Genomic DNA, 23,344 nt, shown 5'->3' on the forward strand with positions numbered 1-23,344 from the left:
AGCAATACATCATTGACGAAATATAATTCGCAGTCTATAAATACAGTCATATATTGTCCAATATCCTTCCTACCACAGTGCAGAATGAATATGATATTTTACAGATACATGTGGTTCAATTGAATGTGAAATTGGATGTGTTATACTGAATGACTCTCAAAATATGACACTGATTTGCTGAAACCCTTCTAGTTTTACGATTCATATTTTGCCAACTAAACAAACAAGTCATTACGTGTTAATTAATTAATCTTAGCAAACCCAGATATTGAGCTTACAATTCCTCTTATTTAACCATCAGCAAGAAAAGAATTTCTGCATTTTTAACCATTGTTTTTGCTAACTTAATGTGCAGGTTCACATTTTTTAAACAATGTGGTCTATAAATATGGCCAAACAGTATCCAGTATAGAGCCTATACTGTGTGTGAATTAAGGACATTTCTAGTATGTGGCACCTTTGAAAATACTGAGTTAAATGAGGAACAATAGAGCTGAAAATTACATATTCAAGCACACTGAAAAACTGGTGGTCTTTCTCTGCAACACCCTGCAATTAAACAATACATCATAGCCTCTGCCCTGCTCTCTGGGAGAGAATATGAAGCCTCACACAGGCAATTTAACATGCTCCTCACAAGCTTATTTACTTCTGCATGTAAACATGGACACACACGCACGTTGTAATAATTGCTCAAACACACTCTGTGAACACAGGATGATACTCAGACACAGGTTATGGCTTTCCAAGCAGTTTCAGCTCATTTAATCTCATCCCTGTATACATTCTTTGTGATCAAACCTTTATAGACAAATATAAATGCAGATAATGAAGGCCTTTCATTAGTACCAATACTCAATACAGAGCCATCTTAGCATACAGTACAGTAATGTCCACTCAAGTTCCTGTAGATATCATTAGGCTGAATGAAAGAAAATCGTTGTTTATATACATAAAGACAGAATTATACACATGTGCAGGTGGACATATGACGAACACCCACAGTCATCAACAACAACATCTCAAATGACCAAAGAACCATTTACTGTTAACGTTGTTGTCTTTAGTTCTTTTTCGCCGCTTGCTGAAAAAGTATACTGTAGCACCCAAATGAAAGAGCCGTACGGTAGATTGATTATGGTCACGAATACTATACCAACACTTAGAACACTGAGTAGGCTTTACAGTTTAGATTTTACACTAGTGTTGAAGAGACAGAATGTAATCATCCCCCATCCCCGCCCCTAAATTTGTGGTCTGCTCATCCAAGAGAAGATTAAGTCGAGAACAAATTCAAGACAAAAAAAAAAGAGTGACTGATAGCAGAAATATGTCTCTCTTTCTCTTTTCACTCTCACTCTACCCCATTTACTTCATGCTCATTCCTTTTATCGCCGCAACAATTTCTTTTCTGTCAATCCTGTCTCCTTTTAATTATGTTGTTCATTCCCTCTCTTCCTCCTTTAGTGAGAAAAGTACAGGAGTCTTTTGACATGATCAGCTTCAGTCCTCCAGGTTTTGGTGTCTCAGCCAGAGCGAGAGTCGTTCCCAGAGAATGGCCATTGTGGCCTCTCTTATCAAGGGTCCTGTTTAAAGCCGTGTACTCCTTCACAGTTGTGGTCCACTCTAACAATACATTAAATGAACAACAAATTCACAGTTTGCAAAAATTTCAACATTTTCCACCTCTGTTTGTTTTTCCTCTTTCATAAATGCCATTTATGTCAACTGCCCAGAGATTCAGCCTTCTTAATATCAGTCTCAGAAATAACACCTTCTGCTTTTGGGATCAGCTTGTGGGTGGATGACCTCTTTTTTCTCCTCCTGGCACTTCTATAAGGCATGCTGGGCCAGGACCAGAGCCAAAGCCAGGCCGGGAAGCAGAGCCCAGATGTTGGCACACAGACAGGTAGAGTGATCCTCTGGCAGACCTGGGGTTTTGCCCAGGCCAACGCCTCTTGCAGGTTCAGGATACTGGGCAGATAGAGGGACACACAGAGGGAGAGAGATGTGTAAAGGTTAGACATGACTCAGACACTCATGCTCCTTTCCTGTGCTGGCATTTGAAAGGGGGAGAGGTGGAGGAGGAGACAGCAGGGGGGTTAGACAGGACGGGGTCAAAGTAGAGGAGAAAAAAGGAAACACTAGTCAGAAAGTCAGAGTAAAACAGGAAAATTACATGTATCCATGGCAGACACAAGTTGGCATGAACAGTAAGTGTTTGATCCACCAAATGTTTTGATATGTGAAGCATATTTCAAGCCCCTGCTGCTTAGTATGCTCTCTGCTTCTTAAACAAGTTGGCAACAAAGGAAAGCTTCTTGTGAGTACTTTTTTCTTAAACTCTTTCAGGTTGAGCCAGCAAGTCTCTAAACAGTTTTTAAAGCTATCATTACAGACTTTATTTACAAGAAAAACATGCCATGAAGCCAAACACACACAACAGAAGCCAACAGCGGCTGTGTATTTCTTTCAATATTTCATAAGGAATAAATTACAGCTAGTAGTGGCCGAACACAACAGTCACAAAGATCCCTTGTACGCAGTTTGACTGCAGACAAACAAAACACTACAGTGTTTATGCACATGAGTAAATACACCTATGTAGGCCTACCGTGTGCAAAAAAGCCATGTAGTTTACTACAATGTTTACAGTATAGCAGAGAGGGAGGACATCAGACCAGATATTAACCCCACCCCACCCCTCCCACCCCCAACCCCCTGTTACCCTGACACGACAATGATCTTCTGTGCTTCTCCATACAGCTGTTAGCATCTTGAATACTTTTTACATTTGCTCAGGTTCTTGTAACACAAAGCATAACCATTTGCCTCCAAGTTAAATAGTCTCACTCAATTTGCAGAGGCACCATTTTCAGCCCCGCACAGCAATACAGAGGCACATCATAAGGAACATGAAACACTTTCTTCTTCTCCTCCTCCTACTCCTCCTCCTCGTCTTCCTCCTCCACCATCCTCTCACCTTATTTTCACCATTGCAACCTTTGCAGAGATTGCACTTTGGTCCATTTCCCTGTACATAGAAAAAATATCTACTCAGATGTTATCTACCAGCACCTCATCTACCAACAGAACAAGGAAAGGCATGAAAAAAATGATAATGAAACAAGAAAATAGTGTTGAATTATATCAACAAGACAGGCATATTTTTTCCTGTAAGAGAGATGGAAGAAGGGGGAGTAAGGGAGAGAAAGAAAGGGTGTCCAAAATAGCTACCATTATCACAGTACCTGGGCTTGTGCATTTTTATTCTGCACTGCAAAGAAATGGTTAAGTGACAGTTGCCAAAAAAAGGGGGGGTAGTGAGGGTGGTGGGGGCTATGGGTGGCTTGACAATGCACCAAACACATCCGCGACTAAAAGCCAATTAATTAGCAAGGGCAGTGATGTGTGGCAGCAGCCTGTTGACATGAGTCCAGATCTCTGGCTGCAGCCAATATCCACACATACACTCAGGCTTCAGAGACAGTACACATACACATAAACAAGTGGCTAAAAGCACAAACACATGCACCATGATGGAATACAGAAATACCTGTGCGCAAAAACAGGCTATCATCTGCCCGCGCAGTGTACAGAGAGAGAGAGAAATGATGGAAAACATTCAAAAGTATTTACGCATTTAAGCCCCTGATAAGAGTGGATCACACTTGCTCGTGTAACTCAGGTAACTGTGCATGCATGTGCATTTTCATTATTGATCAGTATTGTCAAATTTACAGTGCAGTAGGACTGCTTCTCCCAAGGCTAACTATTGAATAACCTCGAGTTACGTAGTTTCTGTCCACAATCAATTGCATTCAATTGAGCTGAAAATCAACACGACAGTGTTACATGGGAACACAGACAACACCAGCTTCCCAATGGCTGGGGTTAGCGAGGGGATTTTCACACAGACAAGTTGGTTTATATCACATTGTAAACGAAACCGAACGCAATAGAAACGGATACTTCAATTTAAACATCTCCCTGTTCAAGAATCTGTTCAGCGAGGGCATTTAAATTCAAATCAGGATTACAATTATAAGACACACAAAATCCATCTTATCTGTGAGACCTGCACTGACCCTGGGAATATAACAAATACATCATTGGGAATTTACCATTTACTTCATCAAACTCCTCAGAAACACATTAGTATATGGGAAAAGCAATTGTTTTTCTCAGTATAAACAAGGCAGGACTTGTGATGGCTACCCCTCTGACTTACAATGCTCCAAGGACCAAGCCTCAGCCCATATGTTTACTCGCTGAGCATGGGATAAAGCCCACAACCACTGACAGTGACATTTTGAATAATTAGCATCTAAATTAGCTGAAAATACTCTATAGTCTATAAGACAGCCGTATGACTGACATGAACAGGCTTAGTCACAGACTGTAGATTCACACTATTCTCCAACTCTGCTTTATATTATAGGGTGTCCCTTGATGTCATGGTTGTTTGGCATTCATCCATCCATCAAAAACCTAATATATTCTGTTACGCAGGCTGTTTGTACACGTGCTCCTGCACATGTGCGTGTATGTGTTACTATGGGGCGCGCGCTGGCTGCCTTGAGATTTACAGCATTGGACAGTCAGTCTTGTGCCAAGAGGACTCATACCATAACAACACTCCCCCAATTTATCTGCCATGGAAGTTTGACAAGTTTTAATTGCCAGGCATAGTTGTCTGAGAACACAGGGCCGCCCAAAATGTCCCTAACAGCTCCCTCTCTAATTATAAACTTCCTGCTTGAGTAATCACACGTCTTATTGTTTCCTAATTACCATTTTTACAATAAATTAAACACCACGCTGCAGTGAGACAGGCAAAGAGCGGTGCATCAATACCGACACACACAGAACCCTTGGCGAAAGCTCCTCCACCATCCATTCTCTCCATGCCATGCCACCCCCCCCCCCCCCTTCTCTCTCCAATACCTTTACTACCGCACACACTGTAATTGTTATCAGTGGAGCTTGTTCATTAATTCTCCTCTTTGCAACATTTTTAAGGTTTTAATTTGCTGTCTTCACAACAATGAGGGTTTCTGCATAAAGGACAATACTGCATGACTCAGGTGCAATGTGACCATTTAATGGCTGTGAAAGCCCCTGGAATTACTCAAAATAGATGTCTTAATGCTAGTCATTCATTCAGCATGCTAATTTGCATCCATAAACATTGCACGCTGGTGGGAGTTTGTGTGTATTTGTAAAAGTCACACACAAAAAAAATCCCCCCAAAAACCCCAACATTAACAAAAGATCAACAATAGCAACAGCAGCAGTGGTGGCAGCAGCTGAAGGTTTTTACAGAGTACAGTTTCATTCTACAGTGTCTAATTCAGCCAAGCTTAGTAACTGGGTCTCCTGCAAAGGTGAAAAACATCATTAGTTTTACACCAGAAGGCTGCATGGCACATCTAAAATACATCTGTAAAGCAGAACAATATTTCATTGAGAAAACTAATGAAACTCAACAGTTAGATAAAAAAAAATAATAAAGTGAAACAAGAGAAACCCTTTGTCGGCCCAATGTGCAGTGTGAAATGTTTTGTCTTGTTCGAGGGAGACAGTGGGGGAGAGGTAGACTTTGGTGGACAATATCATTCTGTCATTTTCATATTTTATCTGAAGAGAAAATGAAGTAAAGTTTTATTAAAAGACAAACACATATGCATTCTTGCAGCACAGCAAAGAGTGATGTTTTTCTTCTCCAGACGGTGAACCCAGTTACAGCAGAGTTGACTGCAGTCTTCAGAGTAGACCGCATTCAGCAGAGAACAGGCCCTGGGCCAGTATTTTAGAACCTCTAATCCAGATTAAAACCCCCACCCCCCTTTCCTTTCACTATTTCATTGTGTGCGAGAGAAATATAATATTTCAACCAAATGTCATCATCTTGGGTGTAGCATAAACTATCTTATCGTAAAGCGTCTGTTCTGATGTGCCAATTGCTTTAACAAGCATAGAGATTGAATGTGATGTGAATGTGAATGGTGCAGAGTATTGAGCTTTATGATTTTGCCACTGTACGAAATCCTCGTTTCATGGAAGCTGAGTGGATGAGTGTTTTTTTGGTTCTTCTTGTAATAGGTCCATTTTCACAAATTTATGCAAAGAAGTTGCTGGAAACTGCTGAACACGTATGGATATATTTGCGCTGCAACAAATCATATCTGTTTAAATTTCACACAATGGGTTGACCTATATATCGCATAATAGACTCCAGGATTAACACCCTTAATTCAAAAAGCCTACCTGATTGACAAGCAGCCAGGAAATAATGACTCCGCATTACATTTTTGCATATAAATTTAACATTTGTAATATCACATGCAATGCAACAATCAGTGCAAACCTATTACCTTTGGGATGGTGTGAAATGGAGGTTCTGAGGTTCCCGTTGTCCAGTCCCACCCTGTCTTCGTCATCGCTGAGGTGCCGGGGACAGTAACACTTTTGTTCGGCGTGTTGTCTAACCCATAACCAAAGGCCTGAATGGCATTTCCTGCAGGGACAGAGATATAAAGTCATTTGTTTTTGACTACCATCCCAGCAAGAAGCCAGCGAGCAGACAGACAGCTCTAAGTCAACTTCTTGGTCCCCTGCCCAATCTTTGGCAACCAAGGGAACGAGGGAGGGCAGAGAGGGATTGAGGAAGGAAGGAGTGAAACCGGTATGGAAAGGCACTCTTTTTTTCTCAGGCAGTAAGATGAAGAGTTGTACGCCAAACTAATCACAAGCAGCAATCAGAGGATTGTTAGTGAAATCTGTCACCGGGGAGGCTGCTGAAGATCTAACTGGCTCACAAAATACTAAAGCTGTTATTTGTTTAACAACTTAATCTGCACCTTCTTGTCGACTGTCAAACATGTTCATGCTAGCAATTTAGCTACTAATTATCCTTCTCTTAGTGAATCCTGTGGTGACACACATGTACCAAATGCAAACAACTTTGGTTCATGCCCTGAACTCCTCACAGAAAAAACTTTCATGTTGCAACAACCGCTGTCAATTTGCAACCAGCTGACCAAACAGTGGCATTATATCTGCGCTTGTGCTGATGATGTTTGCCGGCAGTAGTGCACTTAGAAATGGAATCTTTTAAAAGTAGCAAATCAATCAGCTCAAACAGACGACTGGAGCTCGTCAATGCACACAAGAGTTTGTGTGTCTGCCTGCAGATGCACTGTATGTGTGCATAATTTTGCGTCTAAGTGCATGTGTGAGTCTCTGCAAAAATGTGATAACTCCCTGTTCAGTCAGCTTTTCAGCTAGATATGGTAAAATAGGGGCTGAGTACCTTTTCACTGCTCATCCGTTTAAAACATGAGGCTTGTTTCTCTTTGTTCAGCCAGAGAGAAGGCAAGGCATGTAATTGCTTGGCAACCACCTCCATTATAAGGTCAGCATGCAGAGATGACTTTGAATAGATTTATGTTACTGATCAAATTCAAAACATTCCCAAACAAAGGAGAAATGGCATTTCCCCACCACCACACAAAGGACAGATAGGATACTTGTGGAGCACACATGCATAATCAGATGGACACACACACAGTCTTTAGTAATCCCAGCGCATGGCCACATAGATTTGTCTGTCACATCCTCTGTCCGCCTACACAGTGTTGCGCGTGCACACACACCAGTGTATATACTGTACAGCAAATCACACACAAAGGCGCACACACAGACACCTGCACACTTAACACATACAAAAGCATCCTTCATGTTTCTCATTCTGTTCAACACTGGTGTTTGGGCTGCTGCTGGAAAATAAAAGCAGAGAAAAAAGTGTGAGAGTGAAGCCTAGCAACTTTAATCCTTGCAGTGAGGAGCTGGTGAAGCACTGCTGAGACATGCGATGTTACGCATCTGTTTGTCAGGGTCGGCTATAGCAAGCTATCCCCCTACAGATGCTGTAAGATGGGGGAATAAAGTCATAAATCAAACTAGTTGGCTGGAGGGCCTCCACACAGGATGTTTTACTGCGCCCAAATGTTCCAGCGAGTGATTAAGCTCATTGCCAATAGCAATTCAATTTTTTAATGACTCTGGATAAGTTTTCCTTTAACCCCTGGGCATCGCCTGCATTGGCCTACCTGCAGGGACAGACAGAGTAATAGATAAAGGGGGAGAGAACAAGGAGAAGAAGGCTGAGGGAGGAGGAACTCAAGGTTATGTTTAGACTAATATTTTAACATCCTGGAATGTTTTTCTGCTGCCTTCCCCACATATTTTAGCCAAACATTGTATTCTTAAATTGTTCTTCTGCTGGATTTTCCTTTTTCTTGAACTTGTAAGGTAAAGTGGGGAAGAGGTGTAGATAGTAAATTATTTGTCTACCACATGGTTTTCATTTACAGTAATGCTTTGGTTTGTCGATCAGTGTAAGAAATGATTCACTCTGCAGAAACAGCGTGAGCGAAAAGATGGGGGTCATGAGGGGCTAAAAGACATACTGTACATACACACGCTCATATCTATGTATATGTGTGTTTTTGTGTACATTCTCCTCCCTGGTGTGTCGAAAGTTTATCGCCTGTTCCCCTTGACTGCAGAGAGGAGATGCTGCATTTTGTGTTATTTTTCAAGACGCCTCCTCAGCTCCCAGCCTCATCCCTCATCCTGCACACTCAGCTAAAACGGTACCCCGGCAATCTATTGAAATGGTCTGAAAGCATTATCCACACAATGGAACATGTTAAAGGCAACGGTGTCTTGTAGCGCTGATGACACTGCTCGCTCCGGCATAGCAAGGAGGTATCTCTCTGTATTTTACTTCTTAGTGAAAAAAGCATGAGGATGTTTGAGGTAACCACTCTGTCATGCTGCATCCAGTGTGTTATGCATTAGATGTACAGATGAAATGTATTTTAGCTCCCCCTATTATTTCATTTGTGCTAGATCTTTCCATTTTCATGACATTTTTCCGCCGTAAGGGATAAGCCCTTTAACTCTCTTAGATTGAATGTGAAAATGACATGCAAATGGTTTCTTTTGTATTAAAGTCTGGGCAGATCTTGCCCAAAGGAGGGATGAGAAGTGATAAGAAATTACTCGTTTCTGAGGAAGTGAGAACATTTAATTTCAACTTAATCAGTGGGAAAAGGAGCGTCCTTGGATAAGCTGTATCAAACTATGCGGCGTGCACATTTCCATCAGAACATCCATCCATCGGTCTCTCCATCGGTCTATCTATCCATCCATCAGTTCATCCATCCATCCATCCATCCATCCATCCATCCATCCATCCATCCATCCATCCATCCATCCATCCATCCATCCATCCATCCATCCATCCATCCATCCATCCATCCTTTCTCTACATCCCTCTGGCTTTATTTCTCCATTTGTAATAACCAAATAAAAGAAATTATAAATTATTTTCAGTTCAATTTGAATTAAATTACTTAATTAAAATTCAAATTAACTTAATTTTCTTTTGACCTTTTATTACTCTGATGTCTAAAGTGGCTCCTGCCCTTCACCTCCAACACCCCCCCCCATTCTCCTCCTTATTACTGTAAGTCCCTGCTGACCACGATCCACCGCTCGACAACATCACATCCACAGTTATATGACAGGAGAGCTCAATAACACTGAAAGACAGAGTCTGACATGAAACTATTAAAGTTGCATTAGATCAAAGTTCACGGCTCACTCTACCCTTACATGGCAGCAGGAGAAACACCTGCATCCCAAACTTGTGGTCTTATCAATATCACATGCTGTAATCCTCAGTCAGCTACAAAACAGATGCATGCAGAGTGTCAGAGTGTCCGGGTGGCTCACTTAGGCATGTGTTTTCAGTGAAGTGCCGCAGGAAGTTCAGACATTCCTCCTCTTGGTTTCCACTGCCCTTACAGGTGCACCATGGGGAGATGGTCCAGTTGGAGAAGCTGCTGTCGACATAGTTGGGAGTCATTTCGGTCCCTGTGAGGGCATGGACACACACACACAAACACAGACGCAAACACGCACATTAGGACAAACAGTTATGGGTCACTAATGGACAATAATGGACTACATTTATTGCAAATAGTATATAAAATAGACAACAAGATGTTAGTCATGGGAATTGGAAGGTGAAGTATTCTGTAATGGTTAATTTTAGATGTAAAGAGGCCATTATGTTGTGCATATTTTTTGCAAAGTAGGTGCTTTAGGAAGTATGTCTGCTTGTTTGGATACAGCACTGTTGTACTAAAACATTTTACTTTGCTGTGTTGATGCTTTCAGGTGGAGTCAGGGGCGTTAGATTCACTTTGTGTCGCATTTTCTAGAGAAATCCAGGAAGCACTATAGTATATCATCACTTCATACTGCATGATGTATGACACATGGTGGGAAGGCTCTGACTGATACTGAAATATATGGACACTTCAGCAACCACGGTGCTAAAAATGGTATTTCGTGTGCATTTGCATTCAGAGCTCTGTGAGCTTTCTGATACAGCTGCAACATGACCAAGGTGCTGTTATCAAACATGGGCTGGGATTGAAAAATATGCACGCACTAGTCTGTGCACATTGTCTGAGCAACATTTACTATGAGCAAACAGATGGTCATCAAGTGTTTTAATTAAGTAAACACTCTGTTCCCTAATTGCTTCTAGTAGTGGACTGATGTCCAGTGTGCTGGGGGGAGGTATTAGAGCAGGAGAAGGGAGTCTCGCTGCTCTGTCTGCTTGTCATGATAAAGACGAAGGTACAACACTCTGCTGTCAGACTGCCTCTTCTTCAAGTCTCCCATAACTATCACTCCTTATCTCACCATGTATCTGAAATTTCAGAAAAATATTGTGAGATGTGTTGGTAAATGTGCACTTCTGTATGCCTCCTGCCATCTCAATCAATCTTTTTTTCTCTCTCTCTCACAAACACACTCCCACTCCATCAGAGTGTCAGCTACAGCCTTGGCTTCACTGACCGATGAGCCTCGTGTAGGAGGCCAAGCAGGCCTGGTGATTGTCTTGGTTGGGACAGGTGCTCACTGTGTGCGGAGACATCCCGCAGTTCGCCTTGTAATCAGCCAGCCGAGACCTGCACAGCAAACACAAAAAGACACCACAGAAAGAAAGAGGGAGAGAGACAGAGGCTCAGTCATAAACTTCAACCATAAGAGAGATGATCACACACATACACACGTATATAAACACACATACACAAATTCAAAGCTTTCGTTCAAATTTTTTGGCAGTGTTTTCACTCAAGAGCAGCTGCCAATTGTGGCCAGCATCAAAACTGGGAAGGAATATGCAACATCTGTTTCATTGCTGCTCCAACAGGTGTCCTGAATCACAACCAGGTCTCGTTCACGCCTCGGTACCAACTAGCCATTTACTGTCTTCACAGCAAACAACATAAACCCAAAGGTAGGGGCATTAGTGTCGGGATGAGAATGATATCATATGCTTTTTCTGGCCATAGCTCTCATGCTTATCCCGGACATCTTAACTATCTCCCATACTCATTTCCCCACAAACTGAGGGAACTGATAAAAATAGTATGTTTTGTTTCGGTGTGTGTTTGTGATAAGAGCTTTAAGTCTGTGGAGGCCCCCAGGGTGGCATTGCTAATCCACTTAAGTAGGTTTATTGGGAGTAGCGTGTGCAAAGTTGCTCTGTCTGTACTGTTCACATCACAGCTGCCCACTAAGTGAATCACAATCCATTGCACATTGCGCTCTCTCTCTTTCTCTCACTCTCTCTCTCTCTCCCTCTCTGTCATGACTCATTTACTCTGATCTAGTCTGACCATTTTTTGCAGCCTTAAGTTCAAAGGTACACTAACGTACCTCAGGCTGTGTTGGCCAACACACACACACACACACACACACACACACACACACAGGGAGAGAGAGAGAGACAGGTTTAGCAAGTACAGCTGACCGAACGTGTGACTGCTTTCTAATTTTTGGCCAAGTTGATAACTGATAACTCAAACAGCAACTGAGGTGACTCATTCATAATAGCTGCTGTGATAACCTCCCCCTCTTTTCTCAGCCTGTTATAAAGCCATTTGTTTCAGTGTTTTTTATGCAAAAGTTGCTGTGAGGGTGACTTTTAACAGCAGAGCCTCATTGTCAGATTAATTGTGACACACTTTAAAGCAGATATCAGTAGAATGTTTTTGTTAATATAAGTCCTAAATAGTCCTATTTTCCGTCAGCAATCACTTACATGAAGTATTTCAGCCTAAACACGAGTCTCTCCGTCACTCTGCTCTGCTGTAACCCGAGGAGAAAATTTTCCTTGTGGGATACAAGTGTTATCCAATGAGGAGAGAGAACGGCATGAAGGGCTGTGTGTGCAGCCAAGGGATGCGCGTGAATGTGGTGACGTAGCACGAGGACCAATCGATGCCTGACAAGGGCGGGGGCTGCTAACTCATGGTGCGTTCAAGGAAACTCGTACTTTGTGTTTTTCCTTCCTGTGAAGTCATACCAGTTCGATCTGGTACGAGTTCACGGGTCGGAAGTTACGAGTGGCCGTTATAGGGAACTTTCACAGACAACAGGACGGTAAAAACACGAGCTACGGGTTACCTGGAACGCTACCAAGTCGTAGTTGTGACTTGAAGCTGTAACTTACGGTTTCAAAAGCCTGCCTTGAACACAGCATTAGCCGAAACGGCCCTGCCACTGATATCTGCTTTAATTACCATGAAGAAAAGAACTGCCATCCAGATGCCAGCCACAGTACCAGGCTTTATCTCAAGCCCAATGATGTCGGTATACTATTTCAAGGAATCGTTTGACATTTTGGGAAAACACACTCATTTTCTGTACAGTAGATAGTTTAGTTAATTTAGCTTATCTTTGCTACAGTACTATAGCCATTCCTAGTTAGCCACTTCTTTCTGCTCGTACCAAAATCAGACATTTTCTCTTTGACTTTGTTGAAGAAGGTGCAGGACTTTCTTCAAAACTGTGTTTTAATGTCATCTTACTATGAACTGTAAAACCTGTCTATGTAAGTACACATTTTCCTGGTTTTCATTAATTTGACCGAACAGATTCACATTCATGCATGTTTGACCGATGCAGTTGTCCATACATAATAACAGATGAAGTGACTGCCTTTTTTTTTTTTTTTGCTCGTGCTGTAGGAAGCTCGTAAAATGTGAATCACACAAGAAAAAATTGTCAAGTTTTTACCTGGTCATTGTCCCCCCAGTTATCGCACTCCTTATAAAACGGATGTGATAGCAATTTCAAAACGATGTTTAACAAAGCTAAACATGACATGGAGAGATGGTCAACCCTCCCTTTGTCACTTGCCAGAAGGATCAACTCAGTAAAAATGACTATCATGCCCTTTTATTTCTGTTCCAAGCAATACCAGTCTTTATACCTAAATCCTTTTTTAAGGACTTAAATAAGCTCATATCTACTTTTATCTGGAATAAAAAAGTACCCAGAATACGGAAGGAATATTTGGAAAGACAGAAGGGAGATGGTGGGCTGTCCCTACCCAATTTTCTGTACTATTACTGGGCGGCCAATATCCACAAATTTATATTCTGGGTCTCTGATGCATCAGATGATGACTACAGTGTCGAATGGAACAGTATTCGAGTAATCCAGTTTCGCTCAACTCTTTAATTTGTTCCCCTAACCTTTAAGTAAACGTTGTTGGACGAACAACCCAATAATTTCTGGCTGCCTGAATATATGGTTGCAGTTTAGGATTCATTCTAAGCATAAACAAGCTCTTGTCACTTCCCCTATTCTAGCGAACATCAATTTGCCCCATCTCTCACAGATCCATCTTTTCAATTGTGGCATAGGAAAGGAATTAAATGTGTGATGGACCTTTTTAAGGAAGGGCACTTCATTTCCTTTGAACAGCTAAAGAAAGACTTCAGCATCCCTCAGTCACATTTCTTTAGATATCTACAGGTGCGGAGTTATGTTAAAAACACTTCTCTTTGACAACCCCTCGTGGATAAATGAATGTCTGACCATGGATCCAGTTAACAGAGGTCTGGTGTCTGTGTTGTATGATAATATCCAGAGGGTTGCCGTCGTATCACTTCGTCGTATCACTTCGTCGTATCACTTCGTCGTATCACTTAACCGTTTAGCAAGGCAGTGGGAGGAAGAATTAGGAACCACCATTTCAGACGTAAACTGGCAGGCAGCAATTACATTGGTACACTCTTCCTCGATTTGTATCCGACATGGGCTGCTGCAATTTAAGGTTCTGCACAGGCTACATTTATCTGCAAGTAGGCTAGCCAAACTCTACCCTGGCTTAAACCCAACTTGCGTCAGATGCAGGCAAGACCCAGCTAGCCTCAGTCATATGTTTTGGTTTTGCCCGAAACTAGATCTATTTTGGACAAATATATTTGATACATTTTCATACATGTGTAATAAAGTTATCAGTCCTAACCCATTGACTGCATTATTTGGGGTCGTCCCTCAGGAGACACCAATATTTAGGCACCAGGCTGAGGCTATAGTGTTCTCCACTCTGCGAGCTTGACGTCTGATACTCCTTAGTTGGAAGAAGGTCATGCCCTCCTCTCATAGACGTGATGTCCCACCTCAAACTTGAACAACTAAAACTGCCCGGGGCACTATAGATATTATAAAGTCTGGCAACCATTCCTATCGTACTTTGAAGATGAACTTCCCTTAACATAGTGTAGCCAACCCCCCCCCCCCCCCCCCCCCCTCCCTTTTTTAAAATGTATTTATTTATTTTTTGTTTATATATTACTCTGTATATATTACTCTGTAGTCTGCAGTTATGCATAGGTGTATGTGTATGTATGACTACGTTGTTGATACTGAGTAAAATATCTGTTTTATTTTCCTGATTTTTCATTTTTTTTCTGTTATCATTATTAAGTATTAATATTTATTGCATTACTGTTATTTATACATTTCATTTCATTTATTTATTTATTTTGCTTTCCCTCTTCTCTGGGTTATTGAGTTCTTTTGAGTGTATAATGTTAAAATCAATAAAAAATATTTGAATAATAATAATAAAACGGATGTGATAACAATATCTCAATGCTTAAGTGATACAGCTTTACATTCACACAAATGTGACATATTTCGCAAGTGACTGAATGACACTGTATTTTGTGAGAAAGTTTTTCAAATTCATCCACAACATTGCATTCATGTAATGAGCATGATCCATGTGTTAAAAAACAACAATGAAGAAGTGCTGAGAGCTGCATCCACAACAGCAGGTGGAATGTTAATATCACAGAAACTTACATAGTGCCATGCCTTTAAATATGCACTGTAGCTGTATCAGTGCAGATACTTGATCACTTATTCATCATTTTGTGCCTTTTTCTGAAGTAAGGTTCTGAAGTAATTGGATTAGATGACATGCATTGTAATTACACTGAGCCTCAACCTGCATGTCTCTCTGCAAAAATAAATAAATAAAATCAGAATCTATTGGTCTTGACAGGACAGAAACTGTCATTCAGAGAGCAACGTACATGCAACCACAACACACTCTATCAGAGACTATATTGTTGCAATGTGCTTACAGTTATGCTGCATCCCAGCACTGTGAATCCGAGGACAAGCGGATTTGACTGGGGGGAATATAGGGTGATGAGGTAACAGTCTCCCTGTCTCTCTGATTGTGTGTGTCTCTCGCTCTGCGTCTTTCACCACAGAAACCAGCGTGGTGTGATGAGCTTGGGCCTCCAGCAGCAAACCCCACTGAGACTCACTTCATTACTCCAACTCCATCTCCATCCGCCCTCCTATCAAATCACCCGGAGAGCCTCTCGACGTGACGTGCTGCTAGCACATCGAGAGCCTCGCTTCAGAAAACGGGGCATATGCTTGCTCTACCATGGCTGTAGCAAGTGACACAGAAGTAGACAGATGCAAACACACACACACACACACACACACACACACACTGTCAAATAGCGATACACAGCGCTGTTAATTCACAAAAAACCCACACACACACAACACACACACACACAGACATAAATACAAAGCTGCTCCTCTCCACACCTGTCCTCCTCACTCAAAGCCCTCTCATCCGTTCCTGTTCACAGTGAAAGGAGGCACTTGTACCTACAATCATGCCATAAATGATAAAAAAGATACAACAGAGGGTGGCGAGAGAACAACTCTATTGTGCCTATACAAAGCAACCTTTAGAACCAGACTTTCCATTTTTCTATTTCTCGTGGGCAAAGGGTCTGTAAAAAAAAATGTAAACGTCAGATTTCTGTAGGAAAGGCAAAGACCACAGAAGATTAAAGAAACTGAAGAAGCACCGTGTTTCTTTTTAGAAGCGGAGCTCTTTCAGACAATGATGGCTTAAAAACAGTAATTTAAAGTTTAGAGAGGTGTCCTGAGTGTTCAGACAATGGTGTTCCAGCACCGGGATGCAGCACATTTCATGGCTTCCAAGGGCTTTCCATTATACCTCGGCGAAGCGCCACTCGCTGCTGAAATTACAGGCTGTCTAGCCCAACAGAGTTTTATGGTCATTTCAGCCACTCAGCCCCCAGGGAAGTGGCAGGGGAGCCCCCACAGAGGTAGACTTCTTTCAACCAACCTGACACTTTAAACACAGTGATTCGGCTGAGCACTGAGTGCCTGTCCATCCAGCTTGGCAGTAATAGAAAACTAATGGCTTTTTATATGGATTCTTATTCCTATCACTTGATGCCCCTGACAAACAATGTGACTCAAATCAGATGAGTGTCAGCCTTGGAAACCATTTTCTCATGAAGGAAGCGAGGCAGCAGGAAAAATGGTTATCAGACTCCAAAAGACTCTAATAGCTGCCTTTCTGCGTTAAAACAACAGTCTATTGAGAGTCATATCTGGTTTAGATACTTCCCTCTGTGCTCCATCTACAAATATGAGCTCTTCTACGGATGATAATTTCTGTTAAATGTCAAATTACGGCTCTTCAGTCTTATCACTTCCCAGAGTCATCAGCCTGGAGAGGCTTTAACCAACCATATCTTTCAGTCATCTACAGAAAGCATAATAATAGGCATGACACAATAGCTGCCAACATAATGGCAGTTACATGAAGCAAATGAGAAAAACAAAAGATGTTTCTCCCTGCTATGCTCTTACCCCTCATCACCTTCCCCCCTTCTCCGCCTTCTTTTGTTGTCTGTTGTGTTCATCTGACCATAGCTATCTCTCCTCTCCTCTCCTCTCCTCTCCTCTCCTCTCCTCTCCTCTCCTCTCCTCTCCTCTCCTCTCCTCTCCTCCTCTCCTCTCCTCTCCTCTCCTCTCCCTTCCTCATTAATGTCCTGTTGTCACTGTCACACAAACTGATTGTCATTGCAGCCTCAAGTGCTCATGTGCAAACTCATGGTGGGAATTTGACCCTAGTTCAATCAATAGGACTCAACAGCCTTGTGTGCCATTGTCAGTACAAGTTAAATACCAAAGCAAACAACTGGCTTCAGCAGCATTGATATGTTTCTATTACTTACCTTCGATGCCGAGAGATTTTTCCGCATTGTGCAGCACAGCTGATTATATCATAATCATCTTTATGTAAAGCCGAACAATACAGCACCGACCTTGTGAGTGGAGTGCTAAGAATATATTTTGATTACAGTAAAAGGACGTACTGTAACACCCTCAAGTCTTTTTAAGGCGGCTGCAGCTGCATTCTGCTCGGCCTTTTCACCTAAATTTCTGCTGGTGACCCTGAGACACTCTCTCTGTTGCTCTGGTCAGAGGTGACGGTCCATTTTACCCACAGCTATTTTCTCTTCAATGCGCCCGGACAGAGGTCTGCCTCTTTTTTCTTTTTTTTGGCAGCACTGTACTCATTGGGATTCCCAGTCAATACTCTAAAAGGGCAACGTGGACAGATGGCATTCAGTCAAAACACAAGGCAGTTTAGCTTAGCTGTCACATGACACAACCTTTCGCCCTCTTACTCAGCAGAGAATTGAGACTAACAAAAACTGTCGGGTGACACAACCTCCCTTGCATTATTAAGCATAAAATCCAAGAAAAAAAAAAAAGAGAGCAACAGTCTAAACTTGCATTTTCATTAAATCAACCCGCATTTTGTCTTACTTTGAAACACTTACTTCTGCATGATTGCAATGTTCCTTGTTTGGTGACCAGAAAATTGGCTTGCGATTCATTGTTTATTTTACTTTCTCACTCTTTCTCACTTTCTCTCTCTGCTTCTGTCTGCACCACCCGCTGCAGATATCTTACAGCCCCCAACTGAATGTGATGTCACTGGGATTAATGCTAAATCAAGCGTGCCACACAGCCCAGTACTGTCTGTTTGGAGAGGGGTGAGTAGATTATTCAAGGTTATCTTAACTCCCTAAATACTCTCTGAACACGGCAAACAGCCACCCGCTAGACAAAGTGTACACGTCAAACAAATGGATGAACTGTCCCTTGAAAAGAAGAGACATAACTGTAATTATAAAACTATTGGTCACATATCATATCAGACAACTTTGCAGCAAAAGTTTCAGGAAAGTTTTTTACCGCAGCTTTCAGTGAGACTCCTTTAGTACAAAGAGAAGTTCAGAGTGAGAATGATGAGGAGTGAAAGAGCAGGCCCTAATTGACACAATGAAAACCGCACACCGGCCATTCTGTAGGTAAGTCTGAAGCCCTATTGATAATGTGTGCATTAATAATATATACGGTCCCATTGAAGGGAAGGATGAGGCCTAGTCGGTAATGACTGCAGTTTTCCGCTTGTTCCCTTAGAGATTATGGTTGGGAAAGTAAATGGGCATATACTAATCCATGTATTGGAATTAAATGCACAACTCTTTATTTCCAGTTCCTGCACCATCCCTCTCACAACTTATTTTCCCCTCTCTCCCTCCCTTCCTCCCTCCCTCCCTCCTTCTACCTCTCTCTCTCTCCTGTTCTCCTCTCAACCCCATTTGCTACTCTCATGTGTAGCCAGCAAGCTGAGCACGTCTCCAGCAAAGCTAAGGCCTGATTAAAGCCGCGCACTGCAGAAAACTGTACTATATATGAGGAAAAGGTCACCAATTGACACATGCTTTGCTTGCAAAACCAGAGCTTTACACTATCAGAAGACACTTCACTCTGATAGCTTTGATAGCAAGGTAATACCTTGAGCACAAACTTTTGAAGTGAGTATTGTATCTGTTGTATGTGTGTATGCATTCATACTTCTCTTAGTGTGAGGACCAGTTTGAATTTGAGACTAAGAGGAAGAGGAATGTGAGGACATCTACTCTACTCTTCATTGGGTAGCAGCGGCTGACTTTTGAGGGCTTTACATCTTGAAAACAATTTGATTTAGGTTTGAAGCTAATCTATTCTGTATTAGCAGAGGATTAAAGCATGTGTGAAGGTCTTCATATGTCTTTCAGCTCCATTTTTCAGTCAATCAGTCATGAAGGAATAGATACACTTCAAATGTTATACATTTTACAGTTGGCTTTTGTTTTAAGCATGCACCGCTCATATTGCTCAGCTCTACAGAGTGTCTCTCAGCTGATTGTTTAAATAATATATTTTGCTGTATAAGTAATAAAACGGGAGAAAAAAGAAAAGAGAAATGAATTAATCCATGTTAAAAGTGAGGGTTGGGCCTAGGCGTGTAGTTGTGATCCTTGTTCACATATATAATACAGATTTTAAATAGCAGGATGCCCCATGGGTCTGGAGCTCTGGGTATACTTGCAGTTTTACATAAAAATTATGAAATTATTTTCTAGTGGTCTGCTTTAACCACACTCAACAAAGTAGCTAATTTCTTTGGCAATCTATTTCCATGCTTTTTTTTTTTTTTTACTGCAAATTAAGCCCTCACTGCTCATTAAGTTACAACATATCACAGAGAGCTGACCGTATGTGCGAACAGGAGGTTAAGGAAGGAAGGGTTAGTGGCCAGGGAATACACTGAGGGTCCTCACAAGTACAAGTGCATGTAAGTATGAGTGTGTGTGTCTGTGTGAGTGAGAGAAAGTGAGAGAAAAAAGACACAGTGAGAAAAACTGATAGTAAAAGTGAGAGTTGTCTCAGAAGCTACACGGTAATGCCATCTGGGCCAGTCCTTCTCCCCCTTAGTGGAGGCTGGAGTTGTCAGATACAACACAACCAACTGTGTATGAGTGTGTGTGTGAGTGTACACCTGTGTGTGAGAAAAAGAGGGAATGTAGAACTCTAGAGTTTTCCGTGAGCAAAGGCGGCCTGGTACAGTACATCTTCTAAACTGGGTCAGGTTACCTGTACAGTGATCGATTGTCTCTCAGTTCCGCACTTTGAAAACCAGTGGCCAAAGAACTCAATCAAAGAGCACCCAGTGAGCCTGGAGAGCAAGGGATATAAATCAAAGATAGAAGTGTTGCATTGATCCGTCAGACAATCAATATGGTACACATATACAACTCAATGCTCTTTGGGTTAGGCTTCATTGGGCTTGAGCTGTGTGAACCGACATGGAAATGGACAGGGAGTTTCCCGGCTTGCATACAGTATGTGTGTGTGTGTGTGTGTGTGTGTGAACATACACAGTTGCTCAGTCTATGGTGCCCAAAACAGCACTTCCAAATATAGCCCATTGTCACTCTGTGGACTCAGCAGTCCCATATGAATTCATTTTGGATCTATTGGAAGGAGGGTGAGAACACAAGGTGGAGAGGCAAAGACGAGAGGAAGTGGGGAGAACAGGAAAACAGCAACACAGCAATGTGTGTTGCGAGGATTATGGAAGAAAATAACATAATAACAGCAGCAGAAGTACAACCAGGTGTAAGGAGTAAGTGCTGCTCCATTTAATGCTTGTTCTCTGTCCATCTACAGTCCCCAGATCTCCAGAGTATGTCAACAATTGCCTCCACAGAGACAGGAGGAAAATGAAATCTTCCAGTGCAATATGCCACCTAAGCCCAAGCCAAAAGTATATATTTGAAATCCTCTCAAATATTTACTTTTTGTTTGATTGAGCTCTGGGCTCCACCTGGAACAATCTGAACAGTCTCCAAAGGTGAAATCAGAGCCAATCTGGCATCCAACGTGCTAAAGGTAAAACTAAAAAAAAAAAAAATGTTGCATGCAAGTTGTATTTGGAGGCATTTTTCCCAGTGCAACGCAAGGAACTGCTGGCCTCTCTAAATCTAAAATAAATAATGAAATAGGTGAGTATACATATTAAATCCATTTTGACTTGGGCGTGTTTTGAGCCGTGACCTTTTCTTCATCAGAATGTGTTGCAGGGAGCTAAGCTTGTCTTTGAGATGGCCGGCAGAGTCTGCTGATCTATAGCTGTGTGACCAAACCACTGACCTCCAACCCGCTGCAGTAGCTTTACTGCCCAGATCGATGATGGGACCCACACTCCCTCCGTCTCATGTCTTCCCTCTATGTCTCTCTCTGTCTCATTATCGCTCCCTCCCTCTGGTCCTCGTCCTATTCCCTGCTCCCCCTCATATGACCCGTCCCTTGTGTTAAAGTGAAATAGACTTGGGCAAGCTGTGTATCCCCTTTTTGGAGTCAGACAGGCAATCCCCGGGGGAGGCAGGACTGTCGCTGAATGATTTCCCCGTTCTTTTATCAACACCTCTCTGAGAGGAGAGGACAGTGCCAAGCAAACTTTCCTCAGGTGTTGTTCTGGATTGTGTTGTGACTTCTGTGAGTAAAAAGTTTATGGAGGGCTCTTCTTAAGTTTTGTATTCCTTCTCAACAAGTTTGCACAAACCAAAACTCTTAACTGTGAACTTCAATTTTAAACTTATTTGTGATTCTAATGGAGACACCATTAGAATCACAAATAAGTTTAAAATTGAATTTGCATGAACGACATACTGAAGATGAGTCAGTTAACAGTACAACATGCTGCTTACTGTAATGTCATGTTCAGAAACACAAATAATCAGACCTCTGTGGCAGCTGCAGGATTGACAAAACTCTGACCAATCCATGCTTTTCGCTCCAAAAAGCAAAAACCAATCAGATGCCTTCATGTCTAGTTCTGCCTACGCCCAATCAAGCTGCCGTCTCTCTCCCTCTCTCCCTCCTCTCACGTGCACAATCAGAGTCTGGTGGGCGGCAGTTTAGCTCTGGCAATGCGTGTTGGGTGTCTGCGGAAAGGTGAAGGCATGGCTTCAGAGAGAAGTCTGAGGAAAGGGGCTGGGACTTTAGACTTGTGTCATTTCTAAATGTGTCCTAATAGAACCATTTTTCCAGAATCCCCAACCCTACCTTTAATGAAATCATCAATTATCATTTCAAATAAATGAACAAATTAGTGTTCCCAAGGTCTTACAGGACACATGACATCATGTAGCACAATAAGGACACTAAAGACAGGTAGAGGACACATTAGGGATATCTCACATGGTAGTGGTGATTGCAGACACCTCAAGGATAAAATCTCCAGACAGAGAGCATTGTAAATCCAGCACTGACCAATGACATCTCACTTTAATTGCACTGTAGTGACATTCTCTTGCATGGCGGCTCTTATTCTTACCGCAGGTGAACTCAGCACTCACACAGTGGATTATTAGAGTCACGTTCATGCTGCGGTTGTGTGTGAAAGTGTGTGTTTGTGTGTGTGCACATGTAGCTGCGAAATGGCTTTTGTTTTGGGTGGGTGTGCAGACCAGTGTGTGTCCATACTACCGGTATGAGTGTGTGCACGCTCATCGAGCTGTTGACCTCAGTGGGGCATTACACAGCCACAGATAATGAGCTTTAACGTTCTATTTCATCTTTCTCAATAAGGAGGAGCACAGCAGACACCTGAGGGCCTAAAGGTCAAAGAAAGCAACTCAGCCTGAAAACAGATTACACAATGCAGGCAAGTAGGTAATTATCAAGACAATCATAAATCGGAGGAGAGGCAATAGATTTTCCCTTCTTTAGCCACGGAGTCGTTGGATTTGGAATTAGATTTTCAACATTAACACTCAGCTTCAAAGGCTGCTCACCTCCATGGAAACTGAATGAATGGGAAGTACCACAGAAATAGCCTACTGTATACTGTAAGTCACAAGCAAATGTTGTGCACCAACAACTATTCTGCAACTCTAAATCATTCTTACTCCTCACATAGACATGTGAGAACTGGCCAGTCATCTGAAATAGAGCAAAACCACAAGTAAAAAAAAAAGTTATGTTGAGTTATCAACCTTAGATTTGTCATTTTAATGACCGTTTCCACGTAAGCAACGTATTATTTGTTTTAGTGAACAAGATATGAGTTGATAAATCAAAGCTTTGTGAGTCCCACACAAAAGCCTACACAAAATGTATTCCAGGAGAGCAAATGGAAAGTAGTTTTTTGGAAGAAGTGTCTGGCATCTAATTTTCAGGTAGTTACAACGAGTAACGA

The 23,344-nt window shown here is 42.0% G+C and overlaps 1 protein-coding gene across 1 annotated transcript in view; it reads right to left on the bottom strand.

Annotated features, from left to right (window-relative positions):
• Window positions 1-735: 735 nt before the first annotated feature.
• The window catches only part of LOC146981681 (GDNF family receptor alpha-2-like), a 47,253-nt gene continuing 24,644 nt past the window's right edge, over window positions 736-23,344 (bottom strand). The window contains exons 5-8 of the mRNA XM_085787129.1: window positions 10,945-11,057; window positions 9,808-9,948; window positions 6,378-6,520; window positions 736-1,974 (exon numbers count right to left, since the gene is read on the bottom strand). Of these exons, the coding sequence (XP_085643255.1) occupies window positions 1,834-1,974; window positions 6,378-6,520; window positions 9,808-9,948; window positions 10,945-11,057 (538 nt within the window). The 3' untranslated portion in view covers window positions 736-1,833. The remainder of the gene's footprint in view (window positions 1,975-6,377; window positions 6,521-9,807; window positions 9,949-10,944; window positions 11,058-23,344) is intronic.

Source organism: Trachurus japonicus, chromosome 9 (assembly GCF_045865225.1).
Source record: "Trachurus japonicus isolate A0001 chromosome 9, Traja_1.0".
NCBI classification, from domain to species: domain Eukaryota; kingdom Metazoa; phylum Chordata; class Actinopteri; order Carangiformes; family Carangidae; genus Trachurus; species Trachurus japonicus.